This window comes from Hermetia illucens, chromosome 5 (assembly GCF_905115235.1).
Source record: "Hermetia illucens chromosome 5, iHerIll2.2.curated.20191125, whole genome shotgun sequence".
NCBI classification, from domain to species: Eukaryota; Metazoa; Arthropoda; class Insecta; order Diptera; family Stratiomyidae; genus Hermetia; species Hermetia illucens.
The window spans coordinates 83,910,091-83,936,648 of NC_051853.1; the positions used below are offsets into that span (position 1 = coordinate 83,910,091).

General features: G+C 42.6%; 2 protein-coding genes across 2 annotated transcripts in view; one reads left to right on the forward strand and one right to left on the reverse strand.

Annotated features, from left to right (window-relative positions):
- The window catches only part of LOC119658524 (centrosomal protein of 162 kDa), a 352,018-nt gene extending 340,029 nt beyond the window's left edge, over positions 1-11,989 (reverse strand). Inside the window, exon 1 of the mRNA XM_038066002.1 lies at positions 11,265-11,989. Within this exon, the coding sequence (XP_037921930.1) occupies positions 11,265-11,810 (546 nt within the window). The 5' untranslated portion in view covers positions 11,811-11,989. The remainder of the gene's footprint in view (positions 1-11,264) is intronic.
- Positions 11,990-12,292: 303 nt separating this feature from the next.
- Positions 12,293-21,990, forward strand: LOC119657124 (protein artemis-like). Its single transcript, XM_038063888.1, has 3 exons — positions 12,293-12,577; positions 12,636-12,777; positions 21,139-21,990. Exons 1-3 carry the CDS (start codon positions 12,343-12,345, stop codon positions 21,896-21,898), a joined length of 1,137 nt encoding a protein of 378 aa, XP_037919816.1. The 5' UTR covers positions 12,293-12,342; the 3' UTR covers positions 21,899-21,990.
- Positions 21,991-26,558: the final 4,568 nt, after the last annotated feature.

The following is a 26,558-nucleotide window of genomic DNA, read 5'->3' on the forward strand; positions in this document are numbered from 1 at the left end:
TGCATGAAGCCGAGCCTTTTCCGTGATATACAACAATCTACTCTATTTAGACATATTCGATCCACAAGAATTTCTGGGATATGTAATTTCGCCCCGGTTATTTGCGGTTGACCGCTTCTGGGGGTTTCATGGTGGTTGTTGGTACCTCCATATCGCAGGCAAAGCTCCTTGTGGGTTCATTGCGTACAGCTGCGCTTTACAACCCAGAGTCCGTACTTCCTCTTTGTTGCAGGGGTGCTAGATAGGCGTCGCAGCCACTGGTGCGGAGTCTGCACCAAGTATGAACCATTACCGCTGTTTTAGTCGCGGTGGGGCTCAGGTTGTAGCCGCCAAACAAATCCGTATCCGAGGAAGACGATAGGATTATGACTACACTACAGCTAGTCAAGTTAAACCTCCAAGACCTTCAGTCCAGCTTTTAAGAACGTAAAATTTGTTTATAATCAAGGAAAAATTCATCTCCTCCAAAAACATTCCCGAATCCATAAAATTCAAACACAATATTCCCTGATTGCATCAAAAAATCAACAAGCTTCATCGACAAGAGCAAGATGGTTTGGTTTTGAATGCTCGTATACAATGTGTCGAGATTAAACTCCTGTTCCAATTGTTCTTTATTAACTTCGACAAGGCTTCAACAACATCAACAGGGGGTATCTGGAGTACTCTACGCGAGAAGGGTATTTCAGAGAATTTATTTACGCAAAATTTCCCGTGCTCTACTGAAGTGAAATCTCGAAGAAGTTAGAATCATAAACACTATTTTTCTCTACCCTTCATGCTACCGTGATCTTAGAACGAGAACGGGTTTAACTCACCATATCCTTTCCACAAACACATCGACTCCACTAATGATATCTGTCTGCTCCCTCATCCTGGTCAAATAGCATTGACCTAGGAGTCACGGAGAATCGGACTGAAGGTAAATCCCAATAAACACAAGACTTTTAGACTAACATATCTTTAAATTTTCCCTGCCTGAGGAGACAATATTAAATGAAGAACCGTTATGCATGACTCTACTCAAAGAATCAATATGTTTAAATGAAGGTAGAGATGTGTAACTCATGAAGAATAGAAATTCTCCATATTATAACGCACAAAAGCAAAGACACGGGAACGTAATCCTGGCCAGATACCAACAATGCAATGTTACTCGAACAGCCTACTACAAAAAAACTTTACAATAAACCAGTCACTCGGACTGACAGAGGAGATTTATAGCGACTTAGCAAATGCCGAAAGCAACGCACCCAAAATATCAAACACTTCTGCAGTACTAATGGCAAGGACAGTACCTCGCTTATCGGCCGGGAAACCGTGGAAAACAAGAAGACCTGCAGACATTGAATCTGAACTCTAGAAAGAGAAGAGCCAAGACCCAACACCGACTTAGCGAGATCTCTCCGGAGGTCCTGCGATTTCGAGAAACCGCAATAATGTTGCAAAACACAAGCACATACCATACATTCTGGCGGAAAAACTGAAGTTGAATTGAGGGTTCAAGGTGTTGCGGAAAGCTTAGCATGTTTAGTCGAAAAATATCTCTTGGAGGGGACTCGCTGATGCGAGACAGATGAAGGCTTCACAAAAAAACATGAGGAGTATCAACGTGAAAATGCCTTCTGATTCTGAAGAACCGTAAAAATACGGGTTAGGATATATTGACGTCCTTGGGACAATATGCAACGGTCTTGTAGGTTGAAGTGTGATTCTAAATGCGGCAACCTGGATGGTTTGGAAGCGGATTCAACTCTGTTTCTAGATCCAATACGACGGAAAAACACTGGGTATTCTGTCATTGTGGTGTAAGGGATGGTAAAAGCAAAAGAGGATTCAATTTCCCCCATACCCGGACCGGAACTAAGCCCTACCAGTCACTAGCATTTGCTAATGCTGCTATCAAAAACTAGGAACAAACTTTCCGCAATGCCAGATGGCTGAGCCTTAATGCTGCTAAACACACCAAACTATTCCTGTCAGAACCAAACAAACACACTGCAAAGTTTATCCTGTCGAAAAGCAGAAATACTTGCAGAAGAATTGTGTGCATTCTGACTGACCATAATTCACTAGCTGGGCAGAATAGAAATTCTCCAAGATAATACGTGTCCATCATGTAATGAGGAAGCAGAATCCACGGAACATTTTCTATGTGAGTGCCTCGCCTATGGACACATCAGACATCAGAGTTTTTGTGCTGATGTGCTCCAACTGCAGCGGGTAACATCACATTCATGCACGGCAATCCTGCGATACATAAACGAATCCGGAATATTCCGTTAGACAGATGAATCAGTACAATGGACCACTAGGGTCCGAGTGTTCAGAGGTTTTGACTCTCCCCCACCTCAAACACACACACACACAAGGGTATCAAAAGTATGATGTATAACGGAATGCTCATTCCTTTCGCACGACAAGAGACTACGATTATCACCTTTACAAATGACCTGGTTGCTATAGCACGCAGAATGAAATCCTGTCTGTATCGGACCGAATACACTCTGCTTGATGAGAAACCGGAGTATGATTACCGAAAGGCAGCAATTTCAAGAAAATAACCAAAACGAAGTGGAAGGTTCCTTATAGCTGAAGCGCTGCGGAAAATTCTAAAAAACTCGCAGAGTTGAAATTGCCAGGATATATACATATATGCGACCACAAAAGCACGGGGACGAACTTTCCAAGGGTCAATGGACGCATAAGCTGATTCCTAGCGTAAAAGGAATTTATTAATTGACGCAATAGAATTCACACAGGTAAGTGAAAGCGGACATGTCTAACTGAGACTTTTATACCTCCTTGTAAGTGGAGATACGGCCACTCGATGAATTCAAACATTTCATATCCTCTATATGTCTGTACCAATGGGTTGAGTCGAACATGCAAAACATTCAGTATGATGAACTTGGTGGGGGGACAAGGTGGAACTGCATCTTTCCAAATTCAGAAAATGCAATGATTGGGGAAAAATGATATTGTTTTTAAGAGAGGGTTGTTTTCAGAGCGGGGAACCGGAGTGTCCAGCAAATGAATGATAAACAAGGAGATTCTGAAGATTCACAAAACACCGAAAGAATTGATTAGATGAAATTGCAAGAAAACCCAATTCGAATATTAGCACTAAGAAAATGAAATTCAAGAGCAGACAAAAGGAAAAGCTATGGAGATTGCTTACATGATCTACTGCTCCAAGGGATACATACAGAAAATCATACGCCTATGATGGACTTGGGCTGCACATCAATGAAGGCAAGACAAAATATATGGTGGCAACGTTAGCACCGAAAACCAACCAACCAACAACATCAAACCGCACTGGTCAAACGGGAAAGGTAAAGATAGGAGACTACAACTTTGAGACGGTTGATAATTTCTACTATCTGGGGTCGAAAATCACAACCGATAACAGCTACGATGATGAAATCTGGGCACGGTTGTTGTCAGCCAACAGAACCTATTTCAGCTTACAAAAACTGTTCCGCTCGAAACGTCTCACCATACTGTACAAGACAATGATCTTGCCAGTACTCACTACTGTAAAACAAAGAATTGAAGTTTCCGCTCTGAATCCTGCAGCATTCACCACGTCAACACCCTCGCGAGTCTAATACTCCTATTCACCTGCTCTTCATCTTTTTCGAAAAGGCTTTCAAGAAGAACAAGAAAAGGAGCCGCCATCAACATTAGGAGCAGAATAACATTAACATTAGGAGGTCATAAGGTTTTTAGTGCGTGCTTGATTAGATATTCAAGAAATTATTTACTGGGAAATGTTATCACGCAACCAAACCCTGCCAGCGGAAGAAAAAGTAACGGTATTCCTTGGGGATTAGAGGCAGCGTCATATTCCCCCATGGTAACGCTAGACATGGAGTTAAGTTGGTAGCAGTTAGGCCAATCCCCGTACACCACCTTTCAGGGTCAAGATTAGAGCCCTTCATATTTTTTACTTATTCCGCTCCTTGTTTTCATAAATTATGACGTTTGCTTGAAAAAGTTGATTCGCTGCTTTTGGTCAAAGAGGTTTTGGTTTCCGTACCATCCAACAAGCACCACCACCGATACCCTGCCTCGATAGAAGGCTAATGAAACAGCGTTGCAAGAGACGCGCCGGACAAAGACCGGTCTCCCGGAGAAGAGCCACTACACCATATATGTATTATAATGGTCGTCCAGTAAGCCATGTGCTCGGGGTAGATTTCCTATTCAGGCAAAAAATTAAACCTGCTGTTATCGGTTTGGAAAACATAAGCGAATGGCAATGCACTCTGCGCTTGCGAGGCAAATTTTGAAATATAAGCCCCATTAACATTCACACCCCTACAGAGGGGGCTTCAGAATCGGAGAAGGATACCTTCTACGAGGCGGTAGCCTCATACTTGGAGATTTTCACAGTCAAGTAGGAACGGAGCCCGTATTTAGACGATACGTCGGCTCCCATAGCCTCCAAAAAAACAACAATGATAACGGATTGCGGATTATTCAATTAGCAGTGCAACACGAAATAATTGTTGGAAGTACCTGGTTTGCGCGGAAAGCGGTCCACAAACATACATGGGCCCCTCCAGAAGGGACTACTTTCACCCAAATTGACCACGTGTTGATTGAGCGCCGCCACCTCTCAGCCTTGATGCATGTCGAAACATATAGGGGGAGCAATATAGATTCGGATCACCATCTCGATGGCATGGTGCTCCAGGCTCGCGTTACAATAGCGCTTATAATCCCCTCTGACAATCAGGCGAGAGTGAATACTAAAGCCATCCACAACAAAGCCCTCCTTAATACCTATTAGGGGAAATGGATGCCGCAATAACCGCAGCTAACAGGACGGAAGAATGCTACATACCGAACAACGCCGCACTCAATGAACACGGGCACGCGCGGAGACCTATCACTCGAGTGGAGAAACGACTTCACTTACAGAAAAGGAAAGCCTGAGAATAACAATAAGACTGTGAACTTGAAAAGTACAGGGAGCAACAGCACTACGAGCACAAATTTTATCAACAAATCAGGATGAAGATTTATTCACCTCAATGCTTGGTGGTTGAGTACTTTGATAAACTGCTCAACAACTAAAATATCGGTTAATTGGAAGTACCATCAACGGAAAACAACCGACAATTGCTGCCACCATCAAGCACGGAAAAACGGTCCGTACAATTAATGGAGTTAAAAACTATAAATCGCCAGGAGCCGATGGAATTACAGCCGAATTAGTTAAATATGGAGGCGACCAACTGCACTAAACTGTTCATTAACTTATGTTCAATGTGGAACAGCGAATGAATGCCTGACGATTGAAATTAGCATTATCTGCCTCATACATAAAAAGGGAGTAATCACGCAATGCAGAAATTATCGAGGTATCACCTTGCTGAGTACCGTCTGTAAGATATTTTTCGCTGTCTTGCTAGCGCTAGCGGACAGCCCCATACTCTCAAAAAGCAGGAACAAGCAAAGCAGAAGTCAGAAAGGAGACAGGCCTCAGTGCACAGGTGCTGTTAAATGGTACCTGCGTTATCTATAGGAAAGAAACCAGAAGTGAACCTTAAGAGGCTTAGAACAGATCTAAACCATTTTTATCAGTACCAAGAAAGCGGGGAGCGGTGGAGATTAACCTACATGCTCCTAAAAAAACCCAAACCTGAACCCAAGAGGAGAGAAATTCTCAGTAGGTCAAGAGTGAAGGTAGGAGTCAGGAAGTCCGCTATTAGCTTTGCTAGTGCTGTGCGAAGCAGGAAACTATCGAAGACCTTGCAGTCAGACAAATGTGCAAGGGATGGGCGAAGCTTATGTTCACTGGGATACGCTTTCGACCAGGTCACATACTGGTGGCTTAAGACTATAGTCCCTAAATTGCCAGGCTAGGAAGTAGCCGACATATCGACATATGCTGGGGATGATATACCAGAAACACACACAGTGACAGTGTCCCTTCCTAAAACGGCAGTACTAGAGGCGGAAAAGCTTGTGGGCCTCTTAATTGTTCAGAATGAGGATCTCTATACGCGATTATGAAGAGTCTTCAGAAGCAAGGCGGAGGGCAAGGGTAGATTCCTCACAGGAGGCGATCATACGTCGAAGTTGACATATCAACTATAGATTCGGCAACATACCTGTGCACGTGCACGGGAAAAAGCCGAGGAAAAACACGGAGGTGACATCGGGTAGAAAACCTACCGACGCCCCCGAAGGAATCTCGGAGGCCATAGGAATGGAAAGGACTGGATGAACCATGGAAGCAGACCCACTACTCAGTGAAGAGGAGGAGCTGGAAGACCTACACCTTCTAAAGCTTAGGGTGGACAGCGACGTGCAAGAAAGCGACATTTCGGAGGAGACTGATACTCCGACAGTTGAGAAGAGCTCCAAACAATAACGCAGCTAATGGCCAGCACTAAGATAGCCCAGGTAAATCTCCACCATGCAAAAGCTGCATCTCCCGTAATTGCAAGGGCAAATTTCAAAGTTAATATTTGAATAGTGCTAACTTAGGCGCCCTGATTGGGGCAGATTCACGGTCTACAAGGAGGTAATTTTTCACTCCTCTTCCTAAAAACCAAGAGACTGCATCATTCGTAGACGAAATTTAACATATATTGGGTTGGGGGAAAAGAAATGTCGTATTTGTGATCGAAATTTGACGCTTTATTTAACATACTTAGAATTATCCGATTTAAGACAAATATGCGCCGCATTGTTTGCAGCACCAAGAGCGTTTTGGATGGACCGGAAGAGATGGTAATCGCTTGCTGTCAGGTCCAGACTAGACGGTTGGTGCGATAGGAGATCCCATCCCAGCTCCCGTAGCTTCTGGTGGGTCATCAAAGATGTGTGAGTCCGAGCGTTGTCTTGATGGAACACAACACCATTCCTATTGGCCAATTCTGGCCGCTTCTGGTCATTCGCCTGCTTCAAACGGTCGAGTTGCTCACAGTAGAGGACCGAATTGAGGGTCTAACCATAGTTGAGCAGCTCATAATGGATGGAGCAAAACCTTCCTGGCCGTCAATCCGAGCTTGGCGATGGTTTGGCCCGGCTCTCCGCGCTTCGACCAGGATCTTTTTAGCTTGAGGTTGTCGTGCGTGATCCAGATTTTCACATTTTTCACATTTCTTTTTCCCCAACCCAATATATGCCTTTCAGGGTTCTTCATGGGAGACATATGGCTATCCAAGTCTCACTGGAAGCCGGGAGAACTCGAGAGGCAGTCGTGGCATCAGGCCAATTCCCAGGAGACGACATCCAAATCATATCGGAGCTAGTCGCTAGAGTAATCAACAAAATCTTTCCATGATCCTCGACGCACTCCGCAAATATGAGGATCCTATCTACTTTCAATCCCTTTTCCTTCAAAACCCGCAATAGTTGCAGTACATACAAAATATACCCAATGATAGGAAAAAATATACCTGAGACAGCGGGCTGGTTCGAATTGGACTGGGAATGAGATGCTTGTGGAGCACTTACAGGCTTAGCACTAACCTGCTTCATAGTGCTCTCCCTGCGAGCAGCTACAAAGTTGAATGGGCCCTTATTCGTTGCTTCATCCCAGTGTAGGACTACTTCCAAGGCATGTCCGTTGCTGCTGTTGTTCTGTTCACTGATGCTCTTCACGTTAATGGCACTGTTGCTGTCGTTGAACCCTCTCTTCCCTGTCGATTCGTAATACCTCTTGAAGTTCAAGGATGTGTATCTGTTAGTGCTCATGCTGGTGAACCATGAAGGCCTCTTACTCCTTCATCCTGCCCCAAGCCTGTTCTGAGGTGTTACCAGATAGCCGCTGGCTGTTCCTCGTATATAATTTATCCTACAACTGGAAAGCCAATGAAAGCGCCCAAGAAAATAAAATTCTCCCCAAATATCATATCATAAACGTGAAGACTACACCAAGTAGTCAGTCCCTTACGGCTGATAAATGTTTGTCAACAAGTCAATCACTTCTTCCTAGATATACAAAGTATCCCCACCATTCCGATAGCTAGCACAGAAGATCAACGGGATAGTTGGCGGGAAGATCCGTTCCGAACAGAAACTAGTGCTCAATTTCCCCAATAAAAGCGAAACTCAAATATGCAAAGAAAATTGCTGGATGGGGAAATATTAATCGTACCTTCTCGCCAAGCTTTTTTAAGATTTTGTGTAAAACAAAACCTTATTATTAAAATCGATTCAATGTCTATCTTCAAGGACGCGGTGCGACTTTCCCTTAACAAAATAATCTGTCTGTCTGGCACACGCATTTTTCTCCAAAGCGGCTAAACCGATCCGAACAAAATTTGGTGGACAGATGGGAACTAAGAAATCTCACGCATACGCGAGTGGCATAAATTTAAGTGGAGTTTAAAGGGGGGCTCCCCATACATGCAAAGGGGGGATTCAACAATTTTTTTCACCGAATATAGTTGTGTAGGGTATCAAATGAAAGGTCTCGATTAGTACTTTCCGAAACTGACATTAGTTTTGGCATGAAGTGCAAAGCGCTTGAGTAAGGAGTCAAAATGTACGCACTTAAAGTGAGACAGAACTCATTTTGTCCCATCCCGATATCTGCTCAAATAAACTTACTAATAGTATATTACTACTTTTTAGAAATTTACTGAAAAACCCCCCCTTAAATTCATCCAAGGACTTCCGAATTGTACCCGCATACAGGACAATATTTCGTATATACGTGCTAAATTTGGTGGAAAAACTTAACAATTTCACGTGAATTTACTGCTTCCAAAGCCATGCAAATAAAATGCTGACGTCATAATTAACCGGAATAATTGACATTCGCGTGAAATATTAAGGTCGCATTTATGAAGAATCTACTTATCTGGAGCCCTTTTCAAGGTAAAACAATTATGTGAAATCTAATCTTCGAGATATGTCCCACCCCCGTATCTGCTCAAATAAATTTACTAATAGTATATTATCAACTTTTAGAAATAGACTAAAAAACTCCCCTTAAGTTCATTCTAGGTGTACTAAGTGTACTAAGTGCACCGACATAGGGGACAGTCTCGTGTATACACGTGCCAAGTTCCATGAAAATCCAACTAATAGTGTCAAAGTTATAGAAGTTCAAACTTATCAATTTCGTGCTAATTAACAGTATCCTAAGCCATACAAATGAGATGATGACGTCATAATTAACCAGAATAATTGACATTCGAGTGAAATATTAAAATTCCATTCAAGAAGAATCTAATTTCCCCGAGCCCTTTTTTATATTTGATGTTGGTTAAATTCTTGGCATTTGCTAATAATATTAAAATCAGAGTATGAAGCGTATGAGGTTGACTATTATCAATGCAGGCTTTCCATCAAATCATCATCATCAACGGCGCAACAACCGGTATCCAGTCTAGGCCTGCCTTAGTTAGGAACTCCAGGCATCCCGGTTTTGCGACGAGGTCCACCAATTCGATATCCCTAAAAGCTGTCTGGCGTCCTGACCTACACCATCACTCCATCTTAGGCAGGATCTGCCTCGTCTTCTTTTTCTACCATAGATATTGCCCTTATAGACTTTCCGGGTGGGATCATCCTCATCCATACGGATTTAGTGACCCGCCCACCGTAACCTATTGAGCCGGATTTTATCCACAACCGGACTGTCATGAAATCGCTCATAGATTTCGTCGTTATATAGGCTACGTAATCGTCCATCCTCATGTAGGGAGCCAAAAATTCTTCGGAGATTCTTCTTTCGAACGCGGCGAAGAGTTCGCAATTTTTCTTGCTAAGAACCCAAGTATTCGAGAAATACATGAGGACTGGCAAGATCATAGTCTTGTAAAGTAAGAGCTGACCCTATGGTGAGACGTTTCGAGCGGAACAGTTTTTGTAAGCTGAAATAGGCTCTGTTGGCTGACAATAACCATGCGCGGATTTCCTCATCGTAGCTGTTTGTATTATCAACCATCAAATGATTTATTTAAATCGCTTTCTAGAAAATAGAGGGAAGTGGAATTTTTAGCTGTCGCTCCTCACAACTTTTTCTTCAGCCTTCAGTTCACAAGCGGGGTCGGCTCGTCGTGGTCGGTTTTGTCATTTTATTTTATCAAATGCCTGATCAGGATGTAATCGCGAGACCTTTAAATCCCCATCCAGCGTATCAAGTCACCATTGTTTCGGCCGGCTTTTCGGTTGCTTACCATTGACTTCGATGTTCTGACCAATACTGCTTATTGAATTCTCGTTAGCGTGAATTGACCACACCATCGAAAATGCCTCTCTCGAAGTTTTTCCACGATCGGTGAAAACCCATATCGACCGCGGATATTCTCATTTCAAACGTGATCAAAACGTGTCACGCCACCAATGCAATGCAACATCTTCGTCCCCATTACCGCAAGACGCCGTTCATTTTCCTTTATAGTCGGCCAACACTCAGAACTATAGAGAGCGGCAGACGGACGACATTGCAGTAAATTTTAGATTTCGAACATGCGCTGATAGGTCGGTCGCAAAGAACACCAGCTGGGGAATGCTACTTCATCCAGGTGGCGTTAATGCGTGAAACAATTTCATTACGCAGTTCTCCATTGGCTGATAGCATTAACTCGAGGTATTTAAATTGCTGATTTCTGACAATGGCAGCAAGTTGCCCCTCGAGATATTTAAATCGCTCAGTTCTTTCAGCAGTAACTTGCCCAGAACTGAGCGATTTCAATACCTCGGGTCAATGCTATAAGCCAATGGAGAATTACGTTATGCTCCTCACATAGGGAAGCACAAAACCTTTTATAACTAAAGCGTCAAGCTTACGGTTTCCCGAATTGTTAGCGGTTTTAGTGGGTAAAAGTCCCACACTCTAAGGGATCGTGATGCCTGGGATTAGTATTTGAAAAAGTTCCACCTCTTTAAAAAGAAAACTTGAAAACTAAAACCAATGAAAATAAAACTGAGAAAATATGAATACAAAATAGAAGATGGGTGGATGCCTAGTTCTCCTGGAAGAAATGAACACCAAACAAATCCAGTTAAAATAACTTAAAGCTAAAAACTAGCATAAGAATAATTCTGCATAGGAATTTAAGGATAGAGAATACGTCAAAAGCGTCAATTCTTTCTTCCCTACTTTTATAAGGGCAACATCTGCCTACACAACTTTATTTTTCCTCCGTCTGTCACTATAATAGTGAATTTGATGAGCAGTCAATGATTTCTAACCAAATCTGGAACCTTTTTGTACCTTTTCTCTCCGAATAAATTTTGTTTTCTCCTGGAACGTTGCTAAAATAACCAAAATGCGGACTTACCGGTGAATCATCGCTGTCACTCTTCATATCCTTTGGTGTCGATTCCTCCGAAATTATCGAGTCCGGGCAAACAGCCTCGACAACATTCTTGAAATCCTTCTGTGGACTCCCACCCGCCTGAGCCGGTCGCGGAGCATCGCCACTGTCCCTTTTATCAACATCACCTGCACTGACTGCACACTCAACTGCACCTGCACTTGCGCCACGGTCATTAACCGCACCTTCACCACCTGCAACCGAGCGCGATCCCAACAGGGGCTGTTGTTTGCTAATAAGAATTTCCGCCTCGCGAAGGATTTCCTCGACACTGCGATCGTCCGTGTTATCCGACAACCGATTGATTTCCTCGAACAGGCTCTCGACATCGATCTCACTGGCATCATCACCACCGGTACCACCATTGAAGCACTCGCGCTCCTTATTCAGAAACTCAATAATTGAACTGTTCGTGAAATCGTCCAAGTCGGCACCGTGACCCGCCTCGTACAGATCCTTTTTGGTGGGCGAGGATGTCGCCGTCGTGGATGCGGCTACTGCTGACGACATGTTCACCCGTTCTAGTCGCGTTAATCAATATCTAAGATAAAGACACTGAGTTAGGACAACACTTTTAACATTATATTACCGGAACCAGGTCAGGGCGAGATATAGCACGCGGGCAAAGTCCGTACGTCTCGTCAGGAAAAGGATTTCTGTATCAGTGTTATGCGAAGTGTCAAATTGGAAACAAACGGATTCGCGCAGGAAAAACAAAACAATTACTGGACGCGTTCTAGCGTGTGGAGGGACACCTTGCGACTGGTATTGAAACCAACTTGAATAATGTTGCACCACTTCTTCAGGAATGCAAATAATCGCAGGTCTTACAAATATACCCTACATAATATAACATGCAATAAAGTAACTAAATAGAATGATTGCAGTCGGAAAGGCATTAGATATAAATGGTATTTCCAAAAATAACGAGCTGTCAACTGCTTCTCCAAACGGCAACCCTCGAACTTCTTATCACTACCAATTGTCAAGACCATTTGACATTCTCCGGCGGTTATTTAGTGAATTTCACAACAAAACTGCTATGAGTACTTTTTCCGGGTTGTTCGAAGAGATTCCGTTTATTTCGGCAGATAGATTCGATGGCGAGAATTTACGGTCGAAAATATTCTTCCTCTCTCACTGTCACATGGATCATATGCGAGGACTGGATAGACCTGAGGGTCTGCCAGGTCCATTGTATACCAGCGCCGTTTCGAGGGTCCTCGTCCGGAAACAGTTCCCAAATGTGCAGGATGTTCGCGTTTTAGAGATTGGATGTAAGTGGAATGCACTTTGAAGAAAGTAGTGGTTATCTGAAGCTTGTTCTTTTATTAGCTGCTGAGGAAATAAGCTATGAATCAGATGGGGAGGAATATCGAGTCGTCGTGACCGCTCTGCCGGCAAGGCACTGCCCTGGGTCGATTATGTTGCTGATCCAATACCGCGAGCTTAAAATCCTGTACACAGGGGACTTTAGGTAAGTGGTTTCGCAGTGAAAATCCTTCTATTGCTGGGTCCAAAAGGCGCCATTTCTGTAGTTTTGCAAAAGTACACAAAAGAAAGGAATCTCTTGAACACAGGATTTGATCGCATCAATGTATAAAAACAAATGTATGCCCATTCAAAAAAGAATCGCTCCTTTTCCTTTTCTTTAGCCTTTATTCCACAAGGTGCGCTCGCCCTAATCAGTTGCACCATTTTGTTCTGTCAATTGCCTGATTTAGATGCGGTGGCAAAACATTCAAATCACCATCCAGGTATCGTTGTTTCGGCGGCCTTTTGGTCGCTTAACAGTTGGGCTGAAGTGCGTAGGCCAACACAGAACAAAATTGTTCTCATAAGATTTGATGTTATTATTCAATATAATTTCCTTCGAGGGCGATACAACGAGCGGTCATACAGTTTTTCGATACCATTTTTATTGTGTGATTTGTCTTAAGCCTCAGTTTCGGCGATTACCTCTTCATCGGTCCTAAATTTCTTTCCAGTAAGCATTCTCTTGAGGTCTGAGAACAGGAAAAAGTCGCTGGGGCCAGGTCTGAAGAATACGGTGGATGGGGAAGCAATTCAAAGCCCAATCCATGCAATTTTGCCATCGTTTTCATTGATTTGTGACACAGTGCATTGTTTTGATGAAACAACAGTTTCTTTTTCTTTAAATGGATCCGTTTTTTTCCGAGATTTCATCCTTCAAACGCTCCAATACTGCTACGCAATAGTCGCTGTTGATGATTTTCCCTTCTCAAGATATTATACCATCATCATCAACGGCGCAACAACCGGTATCCGGTCTAGGGCTGCCTTAATAAGAAACTCCAGACATCCCGCCATCGCTCCATCTTAGACAGGGTCTGCCTCGTCCCTCCTCATGTAGGGGGCCAACAATTCTCCGGAGGATTCTGCTCTAGAACGCGGTCAAGAGTTCACAATTCTTCTTGCTAATTGTCTTGCGTGTCTCCGAGGAATACATGAGGACTGGCAAGGTCACCGAATCAAAATCACAATCTCACCTTTAGGGAGCCTCCCTTGAGTTCCTTAACCAGGACTAGAATCTTGCAGTTGCAAAAGTCTGTCAGAAACCGGCTCCCTGGTCAAGCGTGCCTTACGGTAGAAGTCAGAATTCACCCGATACCAGATTCGTGTCTACTAGTTTGGCTTTCCAGAGTACAAAAGCACTTTGCCGCAAGAAGGAAAGGAATACTCTCCAGAGTCCCTCAATCTTACTTCGCTCAGGCCCACAATATCCAGCTTATATCGCTCGAATTCCCGCTCAAATTGAAGCAGCGACCATTCAGAGGACCCTCGCTACCGTTACCGAGGAGTGTGCAGATATTCCAGAAACTAATCATAGTCCGTTTTCGATAGCTAAAAGTCATTGCCACAAGGTCGGTCTGTATCCCAGACGGTGTTGATATTTCGGTGGCAATAAAGTTTCGAAATTTGCAGATTGCTAGCCCATAAATCTCTATCCCTTTCAGTTCAGTTCCCTCTTACGACAACAAGGGAAAACTTTGAGTGTATTCTTAAGCACCAATTCACAGGGCGTCCTCTGGTAAATGTCCTAGTATATTTCCGAGGAATGCTAATTAGCTTATTCGAAAATTTTTATAACATAGAATGCATTTCCATGATAAACTTATCGTGCGATTTGCCGCCAGCAGAAATCATGAATTTTCCTACCTAAATTTTATATATCTATTTCCTTGATCTTAGGAGTTTCACTCTATTGAGGATCGTACTGGGAATATCCCCTTAAATCTTCACAATTCATTTCCTATATCATATAAATAATATTCAAGAGGTCAATCTAACGGACCAACATAATGTGCTTCTGCCTGAATAGAACATTACGTTGAGCGCTCAACACAGATTCCTTTTTTACTGCTATACGAGAACTCTATATAGAAACAGATTGTCATTATCACTCTTCTTTTTCTTCAGCCTTTGTCCCGTTCACAAGCGGGGTCGGCTCGTCATGATCGGCTTCGCCATTTGGCTCTATCGAATGCCTGATCTGGGTGCAATCTCGAGGCTTTCAAATCCCCCTCCAGAGTATCAAGCCACCGTTGCTTAGGTCTGCCTTTTGGTCGTTTACCATCGATTTCGATGTCCAGACCAATCTTGGCAAGTGAATTCTCGTTTGCACGAATTGCGTGACCATACCATCGAAGACGCCTCTCTCGCAACTTCTCCACGATCGGTGCAACCCCATAACGATCGCGGATATCCTCATTTCGGGTGTGATCTAAACGTGTGACGCCACTAGTCCAACGTAGCATCTTCGTCTCCATTACCGCAAGACGCCGTTCATTGTCTTTTATGGTCGGCCAACACTCAGAACCATAGAGAGCGACTGGACGGACGACATTGCGGTAAATTTTAGATTTGAGACGTTCGTTGATACGTCGATCACAAAGGACACCAGTTGTGGAACACCACTTCATCCAGGTTGCGTTAATGCGTGAAGCAATTTCATAACGCAGTTCTCCATTGGCTGATAGCGTTGACCCGAGGTATTTAAATCGCTCAGTTTTGGGCAGATCACTGCCGCTGACAGTGATTGTGCCTGTTTCATGGGGATCGGTCGTCAAAAATTCAGTTTTGTTTAAATTCATGCAATCGTGTTGCATGAGGCGATCATTCCATTTTTGAACAAGTTGCTCGAGATCATTTTTGCTATCAGATGCTAGGAAAACATCATCTGCATAAAGCAGTGTGTAGGGCGCTGGACGTTGGATATCCCGTGTGACGGTGTCCATAACAAGGACAAAGAGGAGTGGTGACAGGGCACTTCCTTGATGAACACCAACAGAGACACGAAGCGGTTTTGATACACCCGCCATACTTCGAACTTTACTTTTCGGATCATGGTAGAGCAATTGAACCCAGCGCACGAGTTCTTCTGGCACGAAGTGTTGTCGTAAAGCATACCAGATGAGTTCGTGTGGTACACGGTCAAATGCTTTCTCTAGATCCAGAAAGGCAATGTAAAGAGGACGATGCTTCTCACAGTGTTTCTCCATGAGCAACCGCGCAGCGTGTATTGCGTCAGTAGTTCCGCAGTTCTTGACAAATCCGGCTTGATTCACGGTTATTTCAACGATTTCGCGAATACGGTTGTCAAGAATGCGTTCAAAAATCTTCATGGTATGAGGAAGTAATCGGATCGGACGGTAATTTGAACATTCTGCTGGGCTACCTTTCTTTTTCCATATTGGAACAGTGGTACTTTCTTGCCAGTCAGATGGTGTTCTTCCTTCCTGAATAACCCGGTTAAAGAATTCACTGAGCCACAGTGTTGGATCCCAACTCTTCGCTTTCCAGAGCTCAGATGCGATGTCGTCAGGTCCTGTTGCTTTCCCCGATTTCATTTGTTTTATTGCCTCCTCGACTTCAGTTGCGCTGACTGGTGGAACTGCTCCGTCGGCAATGATTGTGGAAGTGGAGGATGAGCAAATTCTTCAGTTGAAATCTGCTCGAAGTATTCGCGCCATCTATCCGTTGCGGCTCGACGGTTGGTAAGCAAAGTACCGTTCTTGTCATTAACACAACAGAAGTGTTCGATATCACGGCTTTTAGCAAGTCGATACAGATCTCTCTCGCCATCCCGAGTGTCCAGTTTATCGTAAAGATTTTTGAAATGGTTCGCTCGGGTGACAGCGACCGCTTTCTTTGCTTCCCGGTTAGCATTCTTATAAATTTGCCAATTAGCAGGCGTTTTATCGTCGAGAAATTTGTGGTAGAGGCGTTTCTTTTCACGGACCTTCATTTCAACATCATCATTCCAAAGCCAAGTATCTCGGTTGATGTACCGCTTACCCGGCTTGGTGACCCCGAGGGTTGCAGAGGCCACTTTGTGGATCGTGTCTTTCATTTGGTTCCATGATTCTTCCACATTCGTAATGGTTGGCAATCGTATGAGTGAGACCGTTTCTTCTTTCTTCTCACCAAATCGCCACCATTTAATGCGCGGCGAGCCAGTGCGTTCCTCACGCTGTTTTATCGGTGGCTTACTTCGCATTTGCAATCAGTGACAGTGGTAAAATATTGGCGTCTTATGAGAATATAGTCGATTTGCGTTTTATTGTTCCCACTATAAAATGTGGGAAGATGAGACATTATCACTCATTATCACTCGAAAACTCCAAATCCATAAAAGATGAACGACTTCGTCGGTCGTAATCGCCTTGGCAATAGACCGCCGCGGCGAACCGGTTGGGTACCATCACTATACAATGCACGAACTAAGGTTAGCCGCACTTACATTTTCCAAGATTTTGGGAAAAAAAAGATTTTTATGTTTTCTTTTTTTATAATTTTATTAGAGTAATATGAATTGAAATACAATTCATATTACAAAAACATTTGTTTGAAGAAAATTCTAGGTGTTGATTTTTTGCAGGTTTTTCAATTTTTTACATGCTGCAAGTGCGAATTAAGGTTAGCCGCACTTACTGTTTTGGATGAAAAAAATTAATTTTCGTATTAGTTTTCAATCAATACTTGGTCCATTTGCCTCTAGCATCATGTGTCCGGATAGCTGAGTGGTTAGAGCGCAAGGCTGTCGTACGGAAGGTCGCGGTTCAAATCTCACTGGTGGCAGTGGAATTTGTATCGTGATTTGACGTCGGATACCAGTCGACTCAGCTGTGAATAAGTATCTGAGTCAAATCAGGGTTAATAATCTCGGGCGAGCGCAATGCTGACCACATTGCCTCCTAGTGTTCCGTTAAGGTCTTGAATGAAGTGCTCTAACACACTTCAAGGCCCTGATCCAACATGGATTGTTGCGCCAACGATTATTATTATCATGTAAAGCGATGATTCGGCGCGGAAGACTGTCATACAGTGATCGGATTTTGTCATGAGGGAAGTTTGCCCAGGCCATTCTGATAGCTTCTTTGAGTTTATCTTTATTGCTGTATTGCCGGCCATTTTCATAAACTTTTCATGCCATAAGTTCTCGATAATGTTCATATTTGGTGACTTCGATAGTCAATTGTCAAAACGCCGTATGCCACATTGTTCAAAATAAGCCAAAGTTAATCTGGCCACATGTATTGGTGCATTGTCTCGCTGAAATTGCTAGTTCAAACCAGCACATTCGAAGCCATACCCTGGGAAATGAAGGCCAATCATCTGCTGATAATACACAGCGTTCATTCTGGTCGAAATGAATGACAGTGGCATGTTCTTCAAATAGCCGATAGCACTATACCATTACTGAGCCACCGCCGGATTAACGCTTACTGAAAATTTTTTCTTCAGTACGTAAATCCTGCCATTAATAGGCAAAACCATCTGGGCCATCCAAATTGAACTTTTTTTCGTCCGAAAAAATAATATTCTGCCATTCTTTTGTCCAATCAATGTGATCCAAGGCGAACTTCTTATGGCCTTCAATATTGTTTGAAGTTAATATAGGCTTGCGCATTATTTTTTTGTATTTCAAGTAACTGCAACCACTTAAAATCTTTTGGGTACGTCGAACACCAATGGTCAAATTATTTTCCAACTTGATATCACGAGCAGACTTGTTGCTGTTGGCCCCAGATTGTATCAAATGCCATTTTTTTACTGGACATATCGTCGATAGCCGGCCTGTCACGTAATTTTTGGCGTAATTTTCACGATTTTCTAGAAAATTTCGAACAACTTTTTCACTCCGATTAATTTTATTTGCAATTTTCCGGTTTGACATGTTCATGTAGTGTTTAAGTGTCGCAATTTTCGCTTTTTCCGTTTCGGTCAGTGGTTTTCCATGACCCATGGTGATTCGCTTGAATTACAAACGACAACTGCGCGTGAAATCACACAAAGTGTCGAGAGAATGGTCATAACGATAAATCAAGTCAAAACAAAACAAACATGTCCACAGCATTGTTTATTTTGCTCAAAACAGTGAGTGCGGCTAACCTTAGTTAAATCAACACCTAGAATTTTTTTTGAACAAATATTTTTGTAATATGAATTGAAATAGGCTCTGATAAAATTATAAAAAAGAAAACATAAAAATCTTGTTTCTTTTTTTCTTAAAATCTTGGAAAATGTAAGTGCTGCTAACCTTAGTTCGTGCACTGTATATCATCACCATATCAAAAATGATTACTGTTAAAAATCAGGTTGTTTTACTTGTGCTCTATTGTTTAGTTATATACAAGGATATCAAACTCCTCAAGCATAAGAGAGGGTATCTCCCGCTTCTTCGTTCATTCATTTACCCTTATAGGATTGGGGGTGGAAACCCAACCGTTTCAACATGAAAACTTTGAGGTGCCGTAGCTTTTTGGGGAGCGGAAACCGCTACAATTAGAGAAGATTGGAAAGGGGGGAGCGTTCTTTTTCTTCTTCATATCCTCCTTATCCTCTCTTTTTCTCGGGGCAGGGTTGAAAGTTCAAACTTTATCATTATGATATAAAAAAAACCATTTTGAGGGATCATTACCTTTTAAAGGTTAGATGCCGCGGTTAGCCGCGAGACGCAACCGCATAAATAAAGCGGTTCGGCTATCGAACAGTGGACATTCTATTCATAAACGAAATGGACACCGTTGCGCATCTATTTCCACTATCGTTTAAAACGACGAATGGAAAGGAAGAATTATTGGATTCATTCTTTACTCCAAACACATCACGAATCTGGTCAATTTGTAATTTGTTTTCAAGAACTGTGAAAACACGAGGATACATTTTTCAGTTATGTGAGGATGGGTATTGTGTCACTTTGATAAATTACTGCGGAAGTTATCTGAAACCATTAAACGACAAGATAAAAAATTTCGTAAGTGTATCAACTATAAATTTCTCCTTCACGGAATTTATGTGTGCGAAGTATACCTGTACGTTATAACTGGCAGTTAGCAGCGCATTACAAACGTCTAGTGCATACAGTCAAGGGGGCGGCTAATCGCACGTTGGGTCGAAGCTCTACATTCAACTGCCGCGTTTGAAATTTTGTTATTTTGGTGTAATGCATTACATATTAAAATTAAAAACCTCATACGCTCTTGCGGTTCACCGGTTGAAAACATACCATCGCCATGTCAAAAATGCTTGCTGTTAAAAAACAGGTATCTCCAACAACCACTTCGTGTGACACTGCTAATTGAATAATCCGCAGTTATCATTGGCATCTTTTGTAAGTTATGTGAGCCAACGTATCGCCTGAATACGGGCTCCGTCCCTACTTGGCTGTTAAAATCCCCAAGTATGATTTTGGAACAGGCTTCGAGGGGTCGTTCTACTGCCCCGTAGAAGGTATCCTTCTCCGACTGGCCACTATAATATATCATGTAGTAGCTCGTCTCCATGAAACCGAACCCTACCCAACGCATTTTCTGCACCGCTGTTACATCCGCCCTATATATTGGGACAGGGTATCGGCTAGCTGCTTGGCAGCTCCTTCTCTGCACAGGGAGCGCACGTTCCATGAAAAAATGCGCAAATCGTTATTCGTTGTGTTGTCAGTCCAGTCCGAGGCCCCTTTTGTGGCTTCGTAACAAGTTGTTTTTCATGTAAGGTTGTCAGTCCTACCCAACCCCCAACTTGTAGGACCAGTTGGTACAATTTGTCCCATTTTTAGGCGCAGGAGACTCGCCTTCATCCTTCTCCGTCTGCAGCTTTTCGTTAAGAAGGAGCTTCCAGCGGTCACCACGTGGAGATAGGGTTTGGTAGTACAACTGTTGGTGGTGGTTCAGCAGGCGTTTCCCAGGTTTTATGCTCCATCGTGGGTACTAATCCACGTTTTGTCCTGGGACCTCTACTATCCTTTGAACACCACGATATTTGGTTTCCAGGAGTTTTATTCCCTCCTTTTCCATCCCTTCCTCTTCAAATTTATGAACAATTTCTAAACTATAATTCTTCGCATTGATCCTGTTTCAAATTCCGGGACGCAGCTCTCCATTCAACCACCTCGTTTGAAATAATTTTTGCGATGTAGTGCGTACATGTATGCGCGGTTATATATTAAAATCAAAAAGCGTCTCGCCGCTCGTCTAGCCACCTACGCGGTTTTCCGCAAATGCACATAAGCCTTTATACCTAACTTTATGCCACAAAATAATTGAATTGAGCGCTATTCGCTCGTATTATTGCGAGTGGTACGATCACACCCACACAAAAAAAAAAACGATGTCAATACGAATTATCTGTGAGTTTTCATTTACCATTGTGGAGTCATTCCAGTATTCTGCGAGACGATTCGAAGGTTTATCTACTCACACTTCCTCTTTGTCTTCATACTGTCATTTGTGTGCATATCAGCATACTCATTGGGGATAAATCAAACTTGATAGAAATTCAATTTTTCTTACTGATTTATTTTTTCTCATTTCAGGTTAACAAAGGCAGATTTAGATTCAAAATTCGCTTCTCTACGCCAACTCGAACCGGATGTTGTGTACTTAGATTCGAGCTTTTTAAAAAAATGCTACCCAGAATTTCCAACTCAGACTGAGAGTATCAAAAAAATTTGTGATCTTATTACGGAATGGACATCGATCTCTCCTCAACACAAAGTTATCATTCGAATCCCCGCCCAATATGGTTCTGAATTTCTCTTCATGGAAATCGGACGAAAACTCAAACAGAAAATCTATGTAGCAAACGAACAACTTGAAAAGTACATTTTCTTCCCAGATATGGACCAATGCATTTCTAGTAATTTGAAAGAGTGCAACATCTTCAGCCTTCAAAAGCACGAGAAAGGCATGTTCGGATCTTTCCATTATCGAATTATTCAACCTTCTGCGTTATTCTGGAAGAATTGGACACGCGGACAACCAATTTGCAAAGAAGAAAATAAAAATACAATTCGAGTTGCCTACTCGAGTCACAGCAGCTATACAGAGCTTAAAGACTTCATAGAGTTCGTCAAGCCAAAGAAAGTTCAGTTGAACGTTGTATCAAAAATGCCAGAAGAGATGTATAAGTGTTTGGACGAAATTTTGGGAGAACTAGAACAATCGAGTAAGGAACGTAAAGAGCCGGCGATAGTCAAATCTCGCTTCGACAATTTATTTAGAGTACCAAATAGCGGATATAATAGAAAATATGAGGAACCAATTAGGATGCCAATTAAAAGAGTGAAATTGTGATATTTTATATTTTACATCGATTTTTATTTTATATTTACTTTTATTTGCAAAATTTTTTACCTTAGAAAAATAAATGTTTTTAACTCAATGTATCTATGTGTTGCCACTGAATAACTTTTCTAAATTAAGTAAAAGTACATCCCCTAAAGACACGCGTGTGTTAAGGCGCGGATTGGTGTTATTCTAGTAATAGCGAACGATGCATCATACGAGACCGTCCTGAAGGTACAAAACTCTATCTCTATTTTTCAATAGATAAGAATCGCTTGACCCTCCTACTTCCATCGTTATTCTGGTCAGAACGATGTTGCGCTCAGGACCGTACGGAAGGCAAACTAGGCCTAGGATGAAAATAAGGCGGCTCTCTCTCCTGAATGCATAATTAATCTAATTTTGTTCATGTTTTTCTATTTCGGGTTCCCGAAAAAACCCCAAGCACGGGGGAACCATCCTCTCCTTTTTGAGCGGAACTTTTGGGCCAGATGCCCGTCCGTAAGCACAATAAAAAGACTGTTTGAACACTGCATTTGTAAATACGAACACTCTTAAATATTTTAGTTTTATATAATATCGGTATTGATTCCATTGTCCTTTCGTGCGTCTTTACCAACATTCACTGCTTCACATGAGTATAACTTAAAATTATCAACGTGCCTGGTATCGACAACTATTGCTATAGGCATCTCCTCCGTGCGTTGCATTCTTAGCCCAGGCAATTTGCAATGGTTAATATAGCTTCAGTAATACCATAGAGCCGTTCTAATAGAGCTTCAAAGGCCTGAATTACGAGGAGACATTTATTAAAGATTATTCACTCCGAAATTTCCCCATCATTGCCAACAAAATGCTTCTGCCTTTTCTCTAATGCGAGAAAGATTCTCTCTACCATGCATGCTCCGAACAAGCTAGCCAACATGTCTTATCTACACTTCACCGTGAGTTTCAGGGTTTCATTAGGTATGCCGTTCAGGCTCAGAGCTGTGTTACCTCTCACTACTCCCTACTGCAAAATGCGTATCAGTCAGCTTATAAACTTCTCCCCGCGGATCAATGACTTTGAAATGTATTAACGCGCTGTAATTTAGTCTGTGTCCGGATGGCTCAAGTGGTTAAAGCGCTGAGCTGTTGTAGCGGAAGGTCGCGGTTAAAATTTTATTGGTGGTAGCGGGACTTATTATCGTGACTGAATGTCGGATACTAGTCGCCTCAGATGTGAATGAGTACCTGAGTCAAATCAGGGTAATAATCTCGGGCGAGCGCAATGCTGACCATATTGCCTACTATAGTGTAATGCTACGGTCTTGAATGAAGTGCTCTAGCACACTTCAAGACCCTGATCCAATATGGATTGTTGCGCCAACGATTATTATTAATTGAGTCTATGTATAGCTATTTACTCAGTTTTATTTTTAACTAAACGTATCCGAGGTGGATTTCTTAAAGCCGTTGGCATAGTGAGACTAAAAAACGTTATGAGTCCTGACCCACACAGTGCCAAATTGAAAATGAGAAACAAGCCTAGATTGCAGAAGCATTTGCATTAAATTTACCTCTCCTAAAGGAATCACAATTGCGTTAGAATCAAGCGGCTGAGACATTGTCTCGAAAGGTTATTCGGCTGCATGACGCAACAATTGAGGTGTTTTATGCTGTTAATTGAGTTTCTGATTTAGCATAATATCAATCATTTTGCTGGCTAGGAAGTGTTGAATTTAGAATTTATGTTGACCTGTGCATTTCGCATTTCAATGGCTAATTTTAATGATATTCATTTGCGAGATGGTTCTTGCAACATGCTTTGAGGTGCCGTCATGCACTCCTTCAAGGTCATGACAATTGCTTCAATATTTTGGGTTTGCTGATTGGAAGTTGACATTTCAACCTATGTTTTTCACCCTACTTTGATTGCTGGACTCAGCGGGTGTTCCAATTTGAAATCTTTCTGCTAAATTGTGGTGTTGTCTCGTTATTAAGTGGTTGGTAAACAATCCGCAATGCTTGAGAAACTATGATCAATAGGTACACTATAACCAGTAGAAGGGGCACAATAGTTCTTCAAGGACGCGGTGCGACTTTCCCTTAACAGAATAATAATAAACAATCCGCAATCCATTAGAGTGTAGATATATTTTCCGCTTAAAATCTAGGTAAACAGGGCAACCTCTGAGATTGGCTTAATGGTTGCTTTCATTTCTTAGTGTTAGATCCACTTTTGACTTTGGTAAACTACAAGACGCGATGAAGATGTCCGCAAGCAACACATACACTTTATTTGAAGTAGACGCTTTTTTCCTTTTCGCTAGTATTTTTTATTTTATTCGTATATACCGATATTTGACAAAGGCTCTACAACATGAAATGGATGCTGTCATAAATAACTACCTCGCAACGAAGCAACTGCGATTCAACGAAACCATCCGAATATTCACTCTTAAAGGTCACTAACAATTGAAAGTGCAATCTCCTATTCGACTGCTAAGTGGAGATTGGGCAAAAAAAGATAAAAGCAAACCTCTTGCCTTCATGCCAACACCTGCGAGATATTTTCCAGCCTTCATATATTGTTTTCCATTCACCTAAATTACGACAACAAGTAGCAGGCAAGGCACTTAAATTTAATGGCAGGGTTATCAGAGACCACCCAACCACAGAAAAGCGACATTGCAGGCCAAAATTGCTGCAATAATGATTAAAGAACTTGCTTCAGTTGCTGCAGTATATTTAACACCCGCTGTTTAGTAGGATGTTTTGACTAAATTAGTTTCCTAATTTTTGGAAAATGTCAATAATTGCAAGGATTCTCAAGTGTCTTCCTATCGACCAGTAAGTCTGCTACCAACATCGATATGTTGGTACCGTATTGAATATGAAATGCTTTTGAAGAATAGAAGTACTGCTCGGCGATATTCCTTAGCATAGCGTAGATGCTCGACAAAGTTCCAAACACAAAATAAAAAACCTCTTCCCAACTAACTTGAACGGACTATGATTAAAAATGAATTTTGTTTTGGGATAAGCTTGTCCTTAGCCCACCATCTACTCGATGGCGGACTGCACATATTTGAGAAGCAACTTACTTCTGCTATTCAGTGCGCGGACTACTCTTTCGTGGGCGAGCGCTCAGTACTTTTAGAGTAGTCCGCGCACTGAATAGCAGAAGTAAGTTGGTTCTCAAATATGTGCAGCCCGCCATCAAGTAGATGGTGGGGTAGAGGCGCTGAGGCAGCGTCTGATGAGATCGCCTCTGCCCTGCGATCGAAACCGCATAGCCAATATTTAAAAATTTTTTAAAAGGACTATGATTATCATACCTTTTCAGTCGACAATACAGGGTCAAGTACAACTAACATTATTCGGGCTACTACAACACCGGAGCTGGAGTTTCCCAGGGAAGTGAGCTGGGAACAAACTTGTATCTCCTTTACACTTCGGACTGCCAACAAATATTTACTCATATCAACATTTACGGATGGCCCGGCTATATTGAGCTCACATATAAATCCCAGAATTGGGTGTTACTATCTGTGTGGCTTAAAGATCGAAAGAGGTGAATGAGGACCCGTTGGGACTTAGCTATATGCTTGTCACCCGGAAAATCGGGGCTCTGCGGAAGCCCTGCATACTAAGTACCCACCAGATAGACCGCATTGTACGGGTACGAGTTGATGTCAATACCGCGGAAAGCGTTGAGGATTGCCCCCTTTTCACAATGAGAGAGTTTGAAGAAGCGGCTCTCACTATGAAAAACAAGAAGGGCCAGGTCCTGATGACATCCTGGCGGAATTTTACAAACTGGCATTCCGCCAATGACCAGACTTGCTGCTTGGGGCATTCAACGCGTGCTTGAAGGAGGGCATTTTTCCTTGTCGCTGGAAGGTGGTCAGACTCGCGCTGATCAGCATGGGACAAGGCGATCCAGAGCTCCTGTCTGCATACCGAAAGCTGAGCATGCTTGACATGGCCCGGGAGGTGCTCGAGAAGCTTATCTGACTCGCTGAAGCGATTCGCGCTGCCGCCCATTCCCAAAGTAATTCGGGTTCAGAACAGGAAGATTCACAGTGGATGCTGTTATGTAGGTCGTGGATGCGGTTCATCGAGCCGAGGCACAGAACCGGCGATTTCGATGGATAGTGCTCCTCATAACGTTTGATGTCAGAAATGCCTTTAATTCCGTAAGATGGACAAATATGCTAGGTATAATACTATAAACTCATTCCACGTGCCAAGCTATATCTTGCAGACATTGAGAGATCATCTAAAAGACCGCTCCCTGCTCTATGAAACGCTAGAGGACCAGAGGAGGATGGAAATTACGTCCTCACGACCTCTGAAGTGCTTCTTACGATAGTCTGCTGAGATTCGCTATACCCGAAGAGTCGCGCCTGGTCGGTTATGCTAACGACGTCGCGGCACTTGTTGCCGCACGCACCGTTGAACAGAGGGGCAAAGCAGACCTTGGCATATTGATCCGACGGGTAAGCGGATGGATGACTGCTCATTGTTTCACCTTTGCGCTAGAAAAAAACGAAATAGTCATCTTGACCAGAAAAAGAATCCCAACCCTATGTCCCATATCGATTGGCGAGTTGACTATAGAGTCAAATCCGGCGATTAAATACATTGGTTTAATGCTCGACTCGAAGATAAGCTTCTTCGAGCA

What these genes read in the sequence shown, in the direction of transcription:
- LOC119657124 (XM_038063888.1), top strand. Translation starts at nt 12,343, where the DNA reads ATGAGTACTTTTTCCGGGTTGTTCGAAGAGATTCCGTTTATTTCGGCA. An exon ending in TCGCGTTTTAGAGATTGGAT is followed by an intron (nt 12,578 to 12,635) that starts GTAAGTGGAATG and finishes TTCTTTTATTAG; the next exon opens with CTGCTGAGGAAATAAGCTAT. An exon ending in CTGTACACAGGGGACTTTAG is followed by an intron (nt 12,778 to 21,138) that starts GTAAGTGGTTTC and finishes TTCTCATTTCAG; the next exon opens with GTTAACAAAGGCAGATTTAG.